A 15,879-nucleotide genomic window follows, 5' to 3' on the forward strand; every position below is an offset into this window, starting at 1 on the left:
TTAGTGACAGTTCTCATCTTTCACCAACTGCAAGAGAACTTCCAGCCCTGCAGTCACTGTTGTTAACATTTGCTGGAGATGTATGCTGCATTCATTTATCCTTTGTTGTTCCTCATTGCGTCAGTAAGAGATGATGTTCAGAGTGAACAACCAACAACTTGCATGCTCCAGAAGCACCTTCAGTGGGCATTCGGTATACCTTCTTTTTTGTTTGCTTGGGGTTGTTTTTTGGTTCTCTTTTGTTATGGTGTTTTTTTTTTCTTTCTTTCTTTCTTCTTCCCATGACCCTTTGCCCTTCCCTTAATATAAAATTGTCCTCTGGTCAGATTCCCCTGCAGTAGATCTTTTGTTCCCGCAGTCATGGTGAGAAACTCGATTGAGATAAATCATACAAGGGACCCACATGACCTCCAGTGAGCAGCTCAGTGTGAGTTAGACATCTTCAGGAAAAATAAAATAAAAAAACCTCAGAGGGAACAAAAATGGGGAAAATGACAGAGGCAGAGAAAATATTTTTGGTTCATCAAACTGCTGCTTGAACCTATCTACTCTAAGAAAACTTTGCAAATGCTTCCCAACTTTGCCACCATTTTTCAACTATCTCAGTAAAACAACAAAAAACAAACAAACACAACAACAACAGCAAAACCACCACCAATGAAACAGCAGTGGGGAGCACAAAAAGAAATGGGCCACTGGCACTGCTGGATGCTATTTGCACCTTGCTCCAGGGCACGGCTGGCAGGCAGGGTGCTGACTGAAGCTGGTCCAGCTGAGCCAGTGGTGTCCAAAGAGGGAAGGCTTTGCCATGTTGTCCTGGTGCAGACTTGGCCTACTGCTGGACTGCTGCTTCACATTGGTAACACTGGTGTTGTTATCCAATTTGTTCCTTTAAAATTTTTATTTTATTATTTTTATTATTATTATTATTTTTTAAGAAAAAGATAAAACTTTGTGGAATATTTTTCATTCAAGGTTCTCTAAAAGTCTTAGCTGCAGCCACATGAAATCAAATCATATGCTGGTTACAAAGATTCATCTGTTCTACTTTCTATTTTACTAAAGTATGCCAGTGTTTGACTAGACCTTTTTAATGAACAGATAATATTTTGAAACTCTGGGTTACAAAACAGAACTGAAAATCTAAAATACTTTTACAGAGCGGGCAGCTAAAGTTGCTGAGCAGCAGGAGAGAGAGCGAGCAGCACAGCAGCAGAATCCCTCCCCCCGGGCAGGCACTCCTGTCGGGGCTCTTATGGGGGTGGTGCCGCCACCAACACCAATGGGGATGCTCAATCAGCAGTTGACACCCGTTGCAGGTAAACGTAGGAGCTACGACCATTTTTCCTCATCCACTGTATCAACCCCCTTCATAACTGAACACACTCTTGGGTCACTTTGTTCTTACGGAGGAAAACGCTCAGCCTCTTCAGTCTTCCTTCACGGTGAATATGCGTATCTGCAGCAGCAGGGTGGCAGCCCCAGTGCCCTGCTCCAGTAGTGAGTGTTCTGGTGGAAACGCAGGGGAGAAGCCTCCTCCTTGTGTGGCAGGCCTGTGCTGTTTGTATGCACTTATGTTTATTGGCCCTACTTTGCAGAAGTCACGTTTATTCTTGCTGCAGCAGTGATGCTGGGAGCTGAATACTCTTTGAGTGTAAGCAGCATCAGTGGAGGTGGTTCAGGAGGAGACAGAGGACTTGTTTTTATTGTCGGGATGTGAGAGGCGAGACAAAACCCAAACCAAATTTAAAATCGAAACTCCAGAATTGTGATTAGACATAAGTGCAGCTGGCTAGGTTCTAGAGTCATTGCAAAACCAAGTACGACATGTCAACACTGCTGGTTTTTATCGGGTGATTTGCAGAACAGACCTGAGTTTTGAGAACTCTTCTACGTGGTTCCCGTTGTTGGGTTTTTTTTTCTTGTTGCCAGTCATACTCCAAGTTGATTTCGTAGGCAGTGTGTTCAGAATAAGGATGTCCAGGTCATACGTGAAGACTGCATAGTCCACTGGAAGTTCTTTTATGAGAATCAGCTTTACATCTGCGAGAGGATGGATTAGGTCTGACCTGATGGGTCGCTTTTCTTCTCCCATTTCTGATTAGGAGCAATTGGGTAGCATCGGTCAAGGTTGAAATAGTCCTGAGTTAGGTAAAAGTGAATAGTTAGATGAATGACTAGTTTTTTGTTTTCTTTTTGTTGTGTGGTTTGGTTTGGTTTGTGAGTTCTTGGTTGTTGTTTTTTTAACTTAAGGCATTCAAATTATTCCATTTATCCTTCTGTTCTTTTTCTTTCCCGCCTTGCAGGCTGTGGCCATACTTAGAACTGATGGCCTGAAGTATTTTTCATCCTGGTTTCTAAATCCTTTTTCAGTGCATTGGTTGGAGGGATGCTTAGGCTGAAGGCATATCTCTTATGTAGTTTACCACCTCCAGGTTACAAAAGCATTTGTTTATACTGATATTTCTTTTTTGCTTTAAAAAAAATAAAATATAAAAAAACCACCTTTGTTCTTTGAACACCTTTCAGATTTTTTGTCTTGCAGTGGTATTTGTGTGTGTGTGCATATATTTACAAAAAAAAAGAAAAAAGGAAAACTAGCTCCAGTGCTGGTCATCTTTGTGAGTAATCTTTGATCTAGAGGAGGTGGCGATGACTAGAAACGTCATCATCTCATGGTTGTTTGTTTTTTGGTTTGGTTCCTGCTTTTTCCTATTGTCACATTTCCAGCTATGCGTGCTCCCTGCCATCCTGCAGCAGCCTCCTCAAAAAGCACGTGTCTGTTCAAGGCCATCATCTTACAGTTCAAGCACTTAGAAGTTGAAGTCTCTTTACTCAGCCATTGTGAAATACTTCATTTAGAGGATGACCAAATGGATCTTTATAAACTCTTGCTGGTTTTGTCCCATTTGCAGTCTTTCCTCTTTTGGTTTCCACAAGTCTTACTTGGAAGTGCCTTATTCCATGCAGACTTTTCAAACTTTCCTCCATCCTTGAGTCACTGAAAGTCACAGTTTTAAGCCCATCTTTAAGTCACAGTTGCTTTTCTCTGTTTCAGAGATCTTTTTCATCTTTTTTTTATGGTCCACAGGTGCAAGAAATCATGATGCCTTCTGAGATGCATTTCTCTCAGCACACACTGCTATAGTTGCTTTTACATTTAGGAGCTACAATAGTTTTTTTAATCTCACATTGTTACATTTCAAAGAAATGGGAGGAAGAGTATGTTGAAAGGCAGTAAATCACAGCGGTAGGAGCTGAAAATAGTTCACCCAGGTTTAGTAGTTTAAAATTAAAGTGTTAATTTGTACGTGAGGTATGACAGTGGCTGTTTGTATAACCTTGTGATGAGCTAAAAAAACAGATTTCCTATGGAGACTTTTCTACAATGTCATTAATCTGATCAGCTGCTCAGTATTTTGTTTGGAAATGCAGGAATGAGCTTTTGTGATGGACAAAGATGGGTTTGTTTCATTGGAAAGTTGGTTTTGTTTTGTATTTCTTTTTTTTTTGTGGGTTTTGTTTTTTTTCTTCTTCTCTTTAAAAGCTTCAGAAGCATACATAGGTGCACTGATGGTGGGACTGCAGCGTGGGGTGCAGTGCAAGTACCAGGCAGTAGCTACAGTAAAAGCACATTATTCCAGGGATGCTTTTGTCCTTTCTTCTTTTACTTCTCCCATTAGCAGTACAGATTGCACTGTATTGATAAGGTGGAACAGAGAAGCTTCTAGATATATGAAATAGCTATCCAAAATCAATTTACTGAGTGTCAGTCTGGGTGTCTGTGTATTCAAAGAAAATGAATGTTTGGAGATCAATTCTTTGTTCCACGTCAGGCTTTGGAACTGCAGGTTTCTCACCTTTGTCACCCTTGCTGAGCAGGTGACAAATCTGGCTTACATGTTGGAGCCACTCAAGTTGCTTGGATCTTGAGCTCACGACAGCTTTGCTGATGAAAAATGTTCAGTCAGAGCTGATGTTGATTTTTATTGACATTTTTATTCCAGAAATCTCTGCTTTGAAAGTTTCTTTTGTGAGTTACTTGGAATGTGGCAAAGACTTTGTAAGTGATTGCTTGGAGCAGGTTACAGAAGGCTCAGCAGTTCTCATTTCTAAACTTACCTTTCTTCTTTAGACTTGCTTCTGTCCCCTCTCAATCTTTTTATTGCCTTTCCAACACCTTTCCTTGTTTCTCTGATTTAAAAGCATAGAAAACAAGCAAGAAAATAGGCAAGTTTAAGTTCTAGCAGCTAGCATACCTACATTATCTAGGTTCACTTAAAGGATAGCAGTGAACCTGAGTCAAAACCGGAATGAGCCCTTAAGTCTTCCTCCTCAGGTGCTGAAAAACAAAATTATGAGCAGCAGTGCAGTATCTTTGTGTTCCCTATTAAGATGCTTTGAGAGCGGTGGGATACGATATGATACTCAGCCAGGGGCCGGATGAGTCCCTTGTCAGCTCTTTTACCTTCAGTCAAGTGCTGTGAGTGCAGGTCCCTGCAGCCCAGCACAGCCAGTGCTCTCCGGCCTCACGTTGTAGTGATTTCCTTGATTTCTACTGAAAATGGTATAAGAACAGTCATCCCTGTCACTGCCTTTGATTTTAAGTATATGAATGTCCCAGGACTTTTAAGTGTAAATTTTGCATATTCACTGCAGAAAAACGTGTAGATCTTTATTTTTTCTGGCCAGGTCTCCGAGCCAGCCCCCAGGCCAGGGCTGTGTGCAAGGCTCGTGTAGTTAGTGTCGTGTTTGTAACCTGTCTGCAGATGGCAGAGCTTTAAGCTGTGTTAAAATCGCTTGTTAGTAACATTTAATTGTGGCTGAATTTATCCCTTGTGTTAACATGTCCCAGTATTCGGCATTTATTGCCCCCACGAGAAGCGTACGAATACACTAAACACTAATTCATCAACAGTGCAGTGTTTCATATCGATAACTTGATTTCATTTTTGCGAGATACTAATTGTAGTCTCGTCTTGCTCTACTAAGGGTGCTTTCGATTTCATTTTATTTTTTGTGGATAGTGCATGATTTACTGTATAGATCATATTGCATGTCATTGATGCATGTTTGAAATTTGTTGTGTCCTTCAAGGCATGATAAGTGGCTATCCACCGGTGCTGCCACCTTTGCAGGGCCCAGTTGATGGCATTGTTAGCATGGGCAGCATGCAGCCACTTCACCCAGGGGTGCCCCCACCCCACCAACTCCCGCCAGGTATGCCAGGCATCCCAGGCATCCCACCGCCCGGTAAGAACTCATCCTCATTCGCTCTGTGTTTCATTGTCATGTACTTGCTGTTTAACTGGGTGTTACAGGAGTTATCTGTGGCTTGTTTTGATCCTAGCACAGTTGCAGGTTTGTTTAACTGCAGCACAGATGAATACAGGGGGTGCGTGCAAAGTGATTACATTGGTAGGATACACATCCAATAAAGGAACAGCAAAAGGCCACTGGAGAAATGTGGGGCTGCTCCAGCAGTGGTTTTGCACCAGCCAAAACAGACCTGAGAATGGCACGAGCTTATCAAAGGTCTGAGGAATGGCAGTCAGCCCGTTCATATCCCTGCTCATTTGAAGAGCACTCTGCCACCCTCTCCACATTAAAGTGAAATAATTGAATTTGAAATGAAATGTATTGCTCTCATTTCTTACTGAGCTTCAGTAAGAAGTGTGTTAGCTGACGAGCATTCCGGCTGCACTTCGATGCACCCAGCTGCATCAGACCCCTTGGCTGCTGTGCTCCATTGTATGTTACTTATAAAACAGTGTGCAGACTGTGCCTTGTAGCTGGAACTGGAAACTTTTCGGAGCTAAACTGGCTATGCTACTGTGACCAAATTCTTCTTTTTTGAAAGTATGCTTACTACACATTTGCTATTTTCTTGCCACCCTGTTGTTGACAGGTAAGGCTGAACAAATCATACCAAACTTTCTGGTGTTGATGCCAATAATGCCGTTTTGTGGGGAAAATACACTCGCCTGCCCTCTCATTCTGTTGTCTGTGGGTTCTTCCAGTAGTTACCTCTGATAACTCAAGTGGCTATTAGAGATGTGCATCCCATCCATTCAGCAGTTAAACAAGCTGTGGGCAGAAGTGCTCTGTTTGTCTCCCTGCCCCCTTTGCAGCTGCTTTTGGTTGGGGCTGTGTCTGTCTGCAGATTGCTGTGATGGTTGGATGTTGTTTGCTTGCTTTTGTTTGTTTTTTTCAATCCGTCAGTGTTAGCTCGCATCTTCACCAGTAGGCAAGATTCACCATAAATCCACATAGAGCAGAAGTGCTGTGTGTCTGAGCTTGCCTGCAACTCACCGCAGCGCTGACCTGGAAGCACACAGCTGCAGCATACAAATGTTTGGAGGTGACTCTGGGACAATGCAGTGTTTCCAGCTGGGCTGTGTGTGTGAGCAAAGCAGTGCCAGGGATGGAGGAGCACGTGGGATGTGGTCCCATGTGTTAGATGGGGCCGGGTGGGCTCAGGGTGAGGCTGTGCTGCTGGGCAGGTGAGGGTGCCCCCTCCAAACCTATTCACTTCATACCAAAACGAAGATCACTGCTATATCCCACAGCTTGCATTGTCAGTGTTTTTCCCACCGTCTGACTTAGTACAGATGCATTTAAGATAGGGGGTTGTAATCAAATGGAAAATTAATGTGATATGTGCTTTAGCATGCAAAATGACACGTCTTCTGGTCACTGACACAGAAATCTGCCTGCAAAATCCAAGCCTTAGGAAGACTCTTTGTTATTTTGCAGCTTTAAATGAAGGAATTAAAAAAAAAAATGGCATGAAGAAAAGCAGCAACACGCATGACTTTTTTATGTACATCAAATAGCAGGAACTGCACATTGTGATTTGTATGTGGGAGGTATCTGCTGCACGGCATGCAGTAGGGAAAAGCCTCTTCGTAGGAAAAACTGGGGAAAAAGCTAACCTGCCTTTGTGGCTTTGGTTTTCAAATATTTTTCTGTCTCTCATATGAGACTATTTAAGCTGAACCTGTAAGTGGCATCTTATCTATGTATATACTTACATACAGAATTTATGCAGTGGCTTGGCTTTCTTCCTGCCGCAGTTGTATTTTATACCACTAAAAACCAGGAAATATTCAGTGTTGCTAAAGCAAATCAGCTTTTCCCTTTATGAGGATTTCAGGAGGATTGTGTCAAGCCAGAGGTATAATGAAGGAAATGATGTAGTCAGGCCACACTGGGTAAAGGAGGAAAGAAAGGACTTTGCATTTCTGTAGCTAAATGAAATTCAGCAGGCCACACATCAATGCTGGGTAGTTGTTCTGGTGCCTTTTTTTTCTTTTTCTTTTTTTTTCATTGAGAAAATTCCAAAGCGTTCTTTATTGTGGGAGAGTGGGATATTAGAATGTTCCCAAATTAGCTTTAAGCAATGATTTCAAAGTATAAATTTGCACTGCAGAAGACCAAAGCGGTATTTCTCTCTGCTCTGAAGTAAGACTAATCGTTGTATATTTTGGAATATAGGTGTTATAGGCCAAAACGTGTCCCCCATGGTAGGCACTCCAGCCCCTGGTGCAGGTCCGTTTGGACAGCAGGTGAGTGTGTGTCCTTTTTTTGCATTATTTATGAGGCTCCGAGGCTCTGGATTAGCATTTAAACAATTAAGACACGTAAGGAATGCACACAGCCTTATGCAGAGAGAACAGAAACCACAAATGCACAGGGCTATATTCAGAACCAGTTAATAGCTCTCTCTCAGTGCCTGTTTGTATTTCTTGGTTGAATTGTTATTAGACCAATTGGGTTCTGACCAATGAGATACATTCTGCAAAATAAGCAAAACAGGCTTCTTTTCCTTTCTGCTGAGCTAATATAAGTCATGTAAACACACAGTTAAGCTGCTGGCAGAGGGGATGCTGTCCACTTTCTCAGACATGGCTAAATGGATAAACACTGTTTATTTTCTCCCAGATTTCACAAACCAACAAAGCAGATGTTCATTGGCCATTTACATCTGGGAGTTTTGATGCCAGTGATGATCAGATGTTCATTCTCAATGTCGATGTAGATTAAATGTTCATCACACTGAGTTTTAAGGACTGCACTTGCGTTTGGTGAGAGGGTGTAAAGAAAAACAGAATTGAGTGAGAAGGCAGTAGAGCGTGTATGTCATTTTAGTGAGTTATTTAAACCACGGGTTGGCTCTGCTAACTCTGCTAAGAGTTCTCAGTACTGCTGGTGAATGGCAGCAGTGGGAATTCCATGGTTTGGGGATTTTTGTGTGACTGCAGGTTTTGCCTGACCAAGATTAGCATTTATTCTGTGGAAGCATCCTGGTCTTCCGAGGATGAGGATTGCTTTGGATAATATGTTGTAGAGAGCCCTAAAAGAAGATAAACTCCACACTTTGCACATCACACATTTTCTGGTCAAATTTCGGAAAGCGTGAAATAGAAACAATGCAAGGGGAGTAATTAAGGGGAGTGGGAGAGAGGAGAAATGGTGGTAGTGATGAAGAATTGTTTTCTGTTAAATGAGATTTGTTCACACATCTCTCTGTACATGTCAGTGACCTCAACAGGTAAGGCTGGCTGGAGGGAGGTTGCCTTCTAGGGAAATCTCTTACACCTTTGGTTATAACCAAAGTTCTGCTGTATAAGGATGCTGTGATGCACGGTGTGAACCATCCCTGCAGCTCCCCCAGATGCCATCTCTCCATCGCTTTGTTTGCAGATAGGAATCCTCGGTCCTCCAGGACAGCAGGCACCTCCCCCATATCCCGGCCAGAGCCCCGCGACTCAGCCTGTTATGCAGCAGCCCTCAACTCCCATGTTTGTCTCCCCTCCACCAAAGACACAGAGGCTTCTTCATTCCGAAGCCTATCTGAAATACATCGAGGGGCTCAGTGCCGAATCAAACAGTATTAGCAAGTGGGACCAGACCCTTGCAGGTAAGGTTTTTGGCACAGAATGGGACGTTTCTGTGTGGAACACACCTCCTTGTAACTGAATACTTTTGGCTTTTATGGAAAATACCAAATTAATCTGCTGATTATTTAACGATTGCCTGCGTGTGTCAATTTTATTAAAATCGACAGACAGGGAGTACGTGTTATCAGTGGACTAATTCCATTACTGGTGTATAAATCTAATTATCAACTGCGTGTGCTCAAATATTGGGGGTAAAAGAAATAGGAAAGAATTGGTTTTTTGTTTTTTGGTTTTTTTTTTCCTAGAAAAATGCTGGCAAATATCAAAGGCAAAGCCAGCTTAGCAAAGCTAGTGGATAACTGGGCTGTTCCTTACCCTTCCAGCACGAAGACGAGACGTCCACTTGTCAAAAGAGCAGGAGAGCCGCCTCCCGTCACACTGGCTGAAAAGCAAAGGGGCTCACACCACAATGGCCGATGCTTTATGGCGCCTGCGAGACTTGATGCTGCGAGACACCCTCAACATCCGCCAGGCGTACAACATAGAAAATGTTTAGTCGCATTATTGCTTCTTTCTTTGATACTGGCATATAGAGTTTTGTGGAACAATAGCTGTTTTAGTTACTGGGTGGGGAGAGATAACCAACAATAATTTGTATTGCATTTTACTGTACATTGCGAGACCATTTTTATATAAGGACACTTTTAATAAGCATATTTCACTTTTTGTTATATTAAGTTGACTTTATCAAATACACAGATTTTTGCATATGCTTCCTTTGTTTGAAAGGCGATTTCATATTTGGTTAACTGTAGTCAAGGATTCATCTTTCTTACACTTTATTGCTGAGAATCTGATGCCATTGTTTTTATATAAAAGAAGAAAAAAAAAGAAAACAAAGTATTTACAGGTTGGTACAATGGAATGTGAAATTAGTCATAGTTTACATCCTAGAGGAACGTGTGTACATGTGCTTGTGTGTGCTAGCCGCTCCCAGCGGAATTCTGACTTGGATATGAGCAGGGAGGATCTCTTTGAAGGAAGCTGAAGGTAAGGTGAGCACTGGCGCTAGGGAAAAACCACATTGCAGGTAAATACTGAGGCAGCTGAATGGGCCATGGATCATGGAAGTGCAGGTGCAGATATGGGACAAGGCTAACCTGACTGCTAATGTTCTCCAGTCCTGTCCAGGCATTAACGCTGCAGCCAAGGCCACTATGATCCCAAGTCAGTAACAGAATACGTGTGCTGGCATGCCTGTGGAAGGTGGAATCTTTCGTCTGCTCTGACCTGCTTTGGGTGTTGTGTGATGTCCCCGACACTGGGCAGCAGGAAGGGAACGCCTCTACCTCTGCAGTGCAGTCTGCATGTGGGAGAGGCCAAGAGGCCACAACTTTGAACCAGTGTGGGTCACGGAAGGTAAGTTAGAGGAGAGGGGAAGCTGTTTTGTTGGTAGAGTCACACGGTTTCTAAATCCACACACATTCTGTTAATGATTGGGCACCGCGAGACATTTTTCTATTAAGTGTATTGATTCACACTAACGAAAGTTTTACAAGGCAAAATTTGAAATGTAACACATGAATTCAATTTCAGAATAGTACTGTAAGTTCGACATACCTTGTGCATTAGAGACAGAGTGCATTGTGCACTGCAGCCTTCAGAGGGCTTTGTGCTTCTGTTGTTTAGCTCAGTAAGGTATGTGTAGGCCCCTCTTGCCAAGTGTTGAGGTTGTGACTGCCTTTGCTGAAGAGTTCACTGTAGCTAACTAACTAACCTTTTGGGCTGCAAAGCTGTTTGCTTTCACAAACTCAATTTTAGAAAAAGAGAGCTCTCGGATCGCACAAATTAACTGGGAAAACAGCACTAATTTGAAAAACAAACAAACAAAAAACTGTTGGCACAAACATGGTCGCTGCAACTCAGTCCAAAATTTGCTGATATGCTTTCATACTGCTTCTAGAAATGTTTATCATTTGGAAAGGTGTTTTAAAGTCTGCTCATACAGAACACTTCTGAGTTCATACTGGCAGAAGGTTAAATGTTTTTCTTCAGATACTGGGTTCTGTTTGGTAATGCAATTGAATACTGATGAGGGAAGGGACAGGCAAGTATGAACTATTCTTAAATGTTAGTGGCTAGTTCCCCTCCTATTCCAGCCCTACATTCGTTGCACAGAAAACCCTATAATTAGAGGTGAGCACCTAGGGACGTTTTTTAGGACAGATGTACACTGGGATGCGAGGAAAAGGGAGCCAAGCAAAATCTTAGAGGAAATTACAGTGGACAGTTCTACAAGTAGAACACCTGCGGTACAGAAATCATTTACAAAGGCCAGTAAAGAACCATGTTTGTTTCATGAGATAGAAATGGAGTACACCTAGACCTCCTGTAGATACACACTATCATCTTAGAACACATTTCAATTACCGTAGGCGTTGCAGTTTTAGCCACACAGATGAGACATTGAAGCAAATCGGGCAGCAAATCTTGATTTCCAAGCACTTGGAATTACCATGGGTCGTAGTAATGCCACCAGATGGTCTTGTTCTCAGCATGAACAAAAACTACACCAAAGAACCTGGGATGGATTTTAGTTAACTTATTGTTCTATTTATTTTCTTTGGAGGACTGGATGGGACTCCCTCTGGAGCCCGTGTAACTCAGATGTTTAATTTATCTGAAGGCCGGTGATGAGCAGAAGTGCAGCACTGGCTCTGTTCTGCCCGAGCAGCCAAAATGCTGCTCCCACTGCTCTCAGTGCTCCCACTGCTCCCTGGCACAGGGGCAAGAGGTTGGGAATCCCCACGAGGCCTGGCTCCTCCTGTTAAGGCAGTGCAGAGCACTACCGCTGAGCCACGGGGCTGGCCCTAATCAATTCTGATAAGCTTTATTTATTTCAAAATCGTGTCTCTGCATAGGAGACATTTCAGTTGATGGCAGGAAGGTTTGGGATATGATGGCTACAGTCTAGAATTCAAAACCAGCAAAAGAAACTGTTTTTTGACTCTGGTTTAAAAACAAGACAAGAAAAGACGTCCGTCTGTCTTTTCCTCTCTTTGTGGGCATTTGAACCCCTCATTTGTTTTCCACTGCTTTTCACTGTATCAGCATAAGCGAAACTTTCCTATTAAAATAAATGTATGTATGGGAAATGGTTGGCTTCTGAGAAAGTGGAAATAGATCGACCTAGGACCGGTATTTTCATAAACCAGTTGGAGATGAGTAATAATTATTTGTTCTCTTCCTCAGCTCTTCTCTTCTATGAGAAAATTTACCATTTCTGTAAGAAAAAAAAGTTGATGTTGGTGACTTTTTTTTCAGCACATGGTTTCAGACCTGGTTAGTCCCTGTTTGGCTGCTCATTCCATCTTGTACTCCCGAGGGTTAAGCTGATAACCAGGTGTGTAACTTGTATGTACCATCACTTTGTTTACCTGAGTCTTTTTAATTTGAATAAAAATAGTTTGCAAAGTGTTTTGGATTAACCAGGTTTGAGTGTCCCATCAAGGCTTCTGGTGGGATTTTCCTTCAAGTAATTCTGGTTGGTGCTGACGCTGTGGAATCCTCCCTCTGTGCATGCACGTGTGTGGGTGAAGAATCTTTTTCTATTATCCTTTGTGTTGCGAGACACTTCTGCTGGTGCTAAGAAGAGTGGCGTTGAAAAATGAGCCACAAGGAGCACGAAGGGAGCCCTGGAAAATACATGGTGTGCTAAGCAGAGGTGATAAGATGCAGTCGGGTCCATTTGCCTCCACATTAACTGCTTTGAAAATAAACAGCAAGCCTTAATTTTCGTGCTGGAAGCTAACCTGGTTCAGGACTTCTTTGATGTAGCTGGATAATGAAGGGAATTAGAAAAGCAATGTGGAAAAAGCATCTTTTACCCAATAAAATTGAAAACTGAGATGGAAGTTCTCTTTGATAACACCAACAGCAAGAGAAATTAAATGACAGCATCCTTCGTTTGTGTTGGGGTGCCTCTGCCATGCTTTGCAGAGAGCTACTTAACCAGAACACGCTTACCGTTCCACTTAATTAACACGCATTAATGCCTTTCACCCGAGGGGTGAACACTGCCTGGCACGCAGAACTGCCACCCTCCTCGAAGCCCATGGGAAGGCACACAGGGAGACCAAATTCAGGTCATTCTTCACATAGTATTTGGTCAGCATGAAGTACTGGAGGTCACTCAGATCTGCCTAGCCTGCTCCCAGCAGCAAACACTGAGTGGAAGTGGTGTTTCAAAGTAGCTGAGTGCTTTCAGCAGCAAGGAAGGGGTTCTGGTTCACTGGCAGGTGAAGCATTCTAATGAAGGAACTTCATTTTCCTTTTGCTTGTTGAATTTTTCAGTAAGTTTGACAGTCAAACAAAAGGGAAGCAAAAAGTAAATACGTTAAAAAAAGAAAACAAATCAGCAGGCCTTCTGCAAGGGCCTGCAGTGCTCTAGGATCCAGTGGTCCTAAGCACAGAGCCTGCTGCTCCTTCGATCAGCTCTCCTGTTCAGAAATCCTGTGCTGTAGATGTGCAGCTTAACCTCTATCAAAGGAGGCAGCAGACAGACATGAAATCAGGAAAGAAGATCCCCAGAGTTGCACAGCAGCACCAGTTGCTGGTCTGTTTTTCACAAAAGATGCTCTGCAGCCTTTGACAAAAAATGATGATGGATGCTCTGTCCATCCCAAAGTCTGTAACCCATTTCCATCAGATGGTTCAGGGAGGACTACAAATAATCCTCATGCTTTGTGCCAAGCACAAACACCCAAGAAGGATTTAAGGACATTCCTAGGAAGCCACAGTCCTGTTGCAAGTGTCTGCACCTCACAGGAACAGCTGCTGCCATCCATAACCAGAGTGCAGGCGCAGCTTGGGCCCCACTCACCACCAGGGAAGCTTTCAGTAGTAATGCTTTGCTCGTGCTCAGAGCCTCCTGCTGTGGCTGCTGCCAGAGGAACTGCTGAGTTGCTGTTTGCAGGTGCTGTGCTGGTGCCAGATGAATTCCTTGCAGACTGAACAGATGTGATTGAGTCCACAGCTGGCAGGGCTGACTGAAAGCTGTGTCCTGGCTTGCTCCCGCAGCATCTAACAGAAAGACTGTGTTCTCAGTGCTGGAATGGGAGGGAAGATTTGGGTTGGATGTCAGGGGGAAGTTCTTTACAGAGAGAGCGGTGAGGTGCTGGAACAGCTGCCCAGAGATGCCCGTCCATCCCTGGAGGTGTTCAAGGCCAGGTTGGATGGGGCCCTGGGCAGCCTGGGCTGGTATTAAACGGGGAGGTTGGTGGCCCTGCATGTGGCAGGGGGTTGGAGCTTCGTCATCCTCGAGGTCCCTTCCAACCCGGACCATTCTGTGATTCTGCGAATGAGCAGCAATCCTTCAACCCAAAGAGTGGGTGTGGAGTAGAACTGATCCAAAATCCCCTCCAGGCATGCTTGGCACTGGAACGGATCAGGACAGGGCTCAGCTGCTCTGCTTCCAGCATTCATGAGCTTCATCTTCTGTCACTGCAATTCTGTGTTGTCTCGTGGCTGAAATGGTACAGTGCCAGCTCAGAGGATTCTCTCCTGCACGAAGACTGGCACTGCTGAACTCCCCACTATGAACTCCTTGTGAGCCACTGGCACTCCTGTCTTTCTGTGTTGCTTAACTGGAGACACTGAAGCCAACTTCCTATGTGCCTGGCATTCTCACTGCGGTGAAATAAGAAAGCTGTGATACAATAAATTGGATGTTGATTTGCTGAGACACCACTACTGTTATGGCAGTGCTATGAGAGGTCACAGGGAGAGAATCCATAGCAGATGGAGTGCTGAGATGCTGCTGGGGCACAAGGCTTTCTTAAAAAACTGGAGAAAAAATGAGAAAACAAAGCAGCAGCACAAAAAATGACCCAAAGGCTCTAAAGTAAAGGCAGATGGAACTGGAGTAGAACAGCGCTTCAGTATGAAGTATAGCACAAAGTCGGGCTGTGAGGTGCCCATCCCTGGAGGTGCCCCAGGCTGTGCAGTGGCCTCAGTCCTCCAGATCAAGGCCTCAGAGCACAGCAGCATCGTGGCTTCCTTCCCTTGCATCGACCTTTTACTCCCCTCAGCCCGTGCATCACTTTGTAAGAGCCACCACTGCAAGCAGCGCAGCAGAGCAGAAGGGCACAGATGATTTTCCAAAGCAGCGCAGGCACAATAAGCACCGAGCTGTACAACTGTCCTATGGAACCGGGTTAGAATTGCACTACACTGGAAAGAACACTAATTGGACACAATAGCAGCCTCCATCAGTCCAGAGTAACCCAATGGAAACGGAACGTTTCCTTTCTGCCACGATGCATCCATGACGCACAGCTTAGCATACCTGGTGCTTTCCGAATGGTGTTTGCTCGAGCAAAGAGAAGCAGCAGCACTCATTTCAGTGCACTCATTTCAGTTTATTCAGAAGTACCAACCAAACATTCAATAGATGGCGAAGGCCTAAACCCGATGAATTCTGTTAAATACAAAAGAGTGCAGAACAACCTGCTAACAAACACCAGCCCGCAGTGCCGGCCGGCGCAGAGCCCTCCCGCCCACCACATCGCGGCAGTGCCTCCATCGCACACGTGCAAACTCTGAGATGCGTCCCTTGGAGCCTCCAGCTAAGATTCGCTCTTTTCCATCCTTGCCTCGTACTGTCTTTCGGATCGCTTCCTCCGGTAAACGTCATCTGTGCCAGAAAAAGGCTTCGTAAGCTCTTCCAAGAGGAACACGACCCCGATCCTGTCCCGGCACGGCCGGGCTGAAGGGACCTCGCAGCGCAGCCCCACCGCTGCCCGCAGCCCAGGCTGCTCACATCGCCCCGCGCTCCGGTCACTCACAGAACGTCTCCTTGCCGATGCGGACGTTAATCATGAACCACTCCATGGCCCCGCCGAGGACGAAGAAGAAGGGCAGCAGGCGGTACGCGCCGAACCGCTCCCGGCCGGGCACCAACCGCCGCAGGCGCCTC

General features: G+C 44.3%; 2 protein-coding genes across 8 annotated transcripts in view; one reads left to right on the forward strand and one right to left on the reverse strand.

The window, feature by feature from the left end:
- The window catches only part of PBRM1 (polybromo 1), a 60,041-nt gene extending 47,840 nt beyond the window's left edge, over positions 1-12,201 (forward strand). For 2 of the 7 annotated variants that reach the window (XM_031555520.1, XM_010718267.1), the window contains 4 exons: positions 5,098-5,253; positions 7,498-7,568; positions 8,707-8,923; positions 9,287-12,201. In XM_031555520.1, coding sequence (XP_031411380.1) covers positions 5,098-5,253; positions 7,498-7,568; positions 8,707-8,923; positions 9,287-9,459 — 617 coding nt within the window. In that variant the 3' untranslated portion in view covers positions 9,460-12,201. Of the gene's footprint in view, positions 1-4; positions 199-1,160; positions 1,320-5,097; positions 5,254-7,497; positions 7,569-8,706; positions 8,924-9,286 lie in introns of those variants that run through there. The other 5 variants (XM_031555521.1, XM_031555522.1, XM_019619995.1 and 2 more) reach the window with 4 other exon arrangements.
- A 3,100-nt stretch (positions 12,202-15,301) lies between these two features.
- Positions 15,302-15,878, reverse strand: SMIM4 (small integral membrane protein 4; the record flags this gene model as incomplete). Its single annotated transcript, XM_003209955.4, has 2 exons — positions 15,302-15,597; positions 15,749-15,878. Coding segments are annotated over 2 exons (198 nt in total), but the record flags the coding sequence as incomplete, so codon positions are not given.
- Position 15,879: the final 1 nt, after the last annotated feature.

This window comes from Meleagris gallopavo, chromosome 14 (assembly GCF_000146605.3).
Source record: "Meleagris gallopavo isolate NT-WF06-2002-E0010 breed Aviagen turkey brand Nicholas breeding stock chromosome 14, Turkey_5.1, whole genome shotgun sequence".
In the NCBI taxonomy this organism is placed as follows: Eukaryota; Metazoa; Chordata; class Aves; order Galliformes; family Phasianidae; genus Meleagris; species Meleagris gallopavo.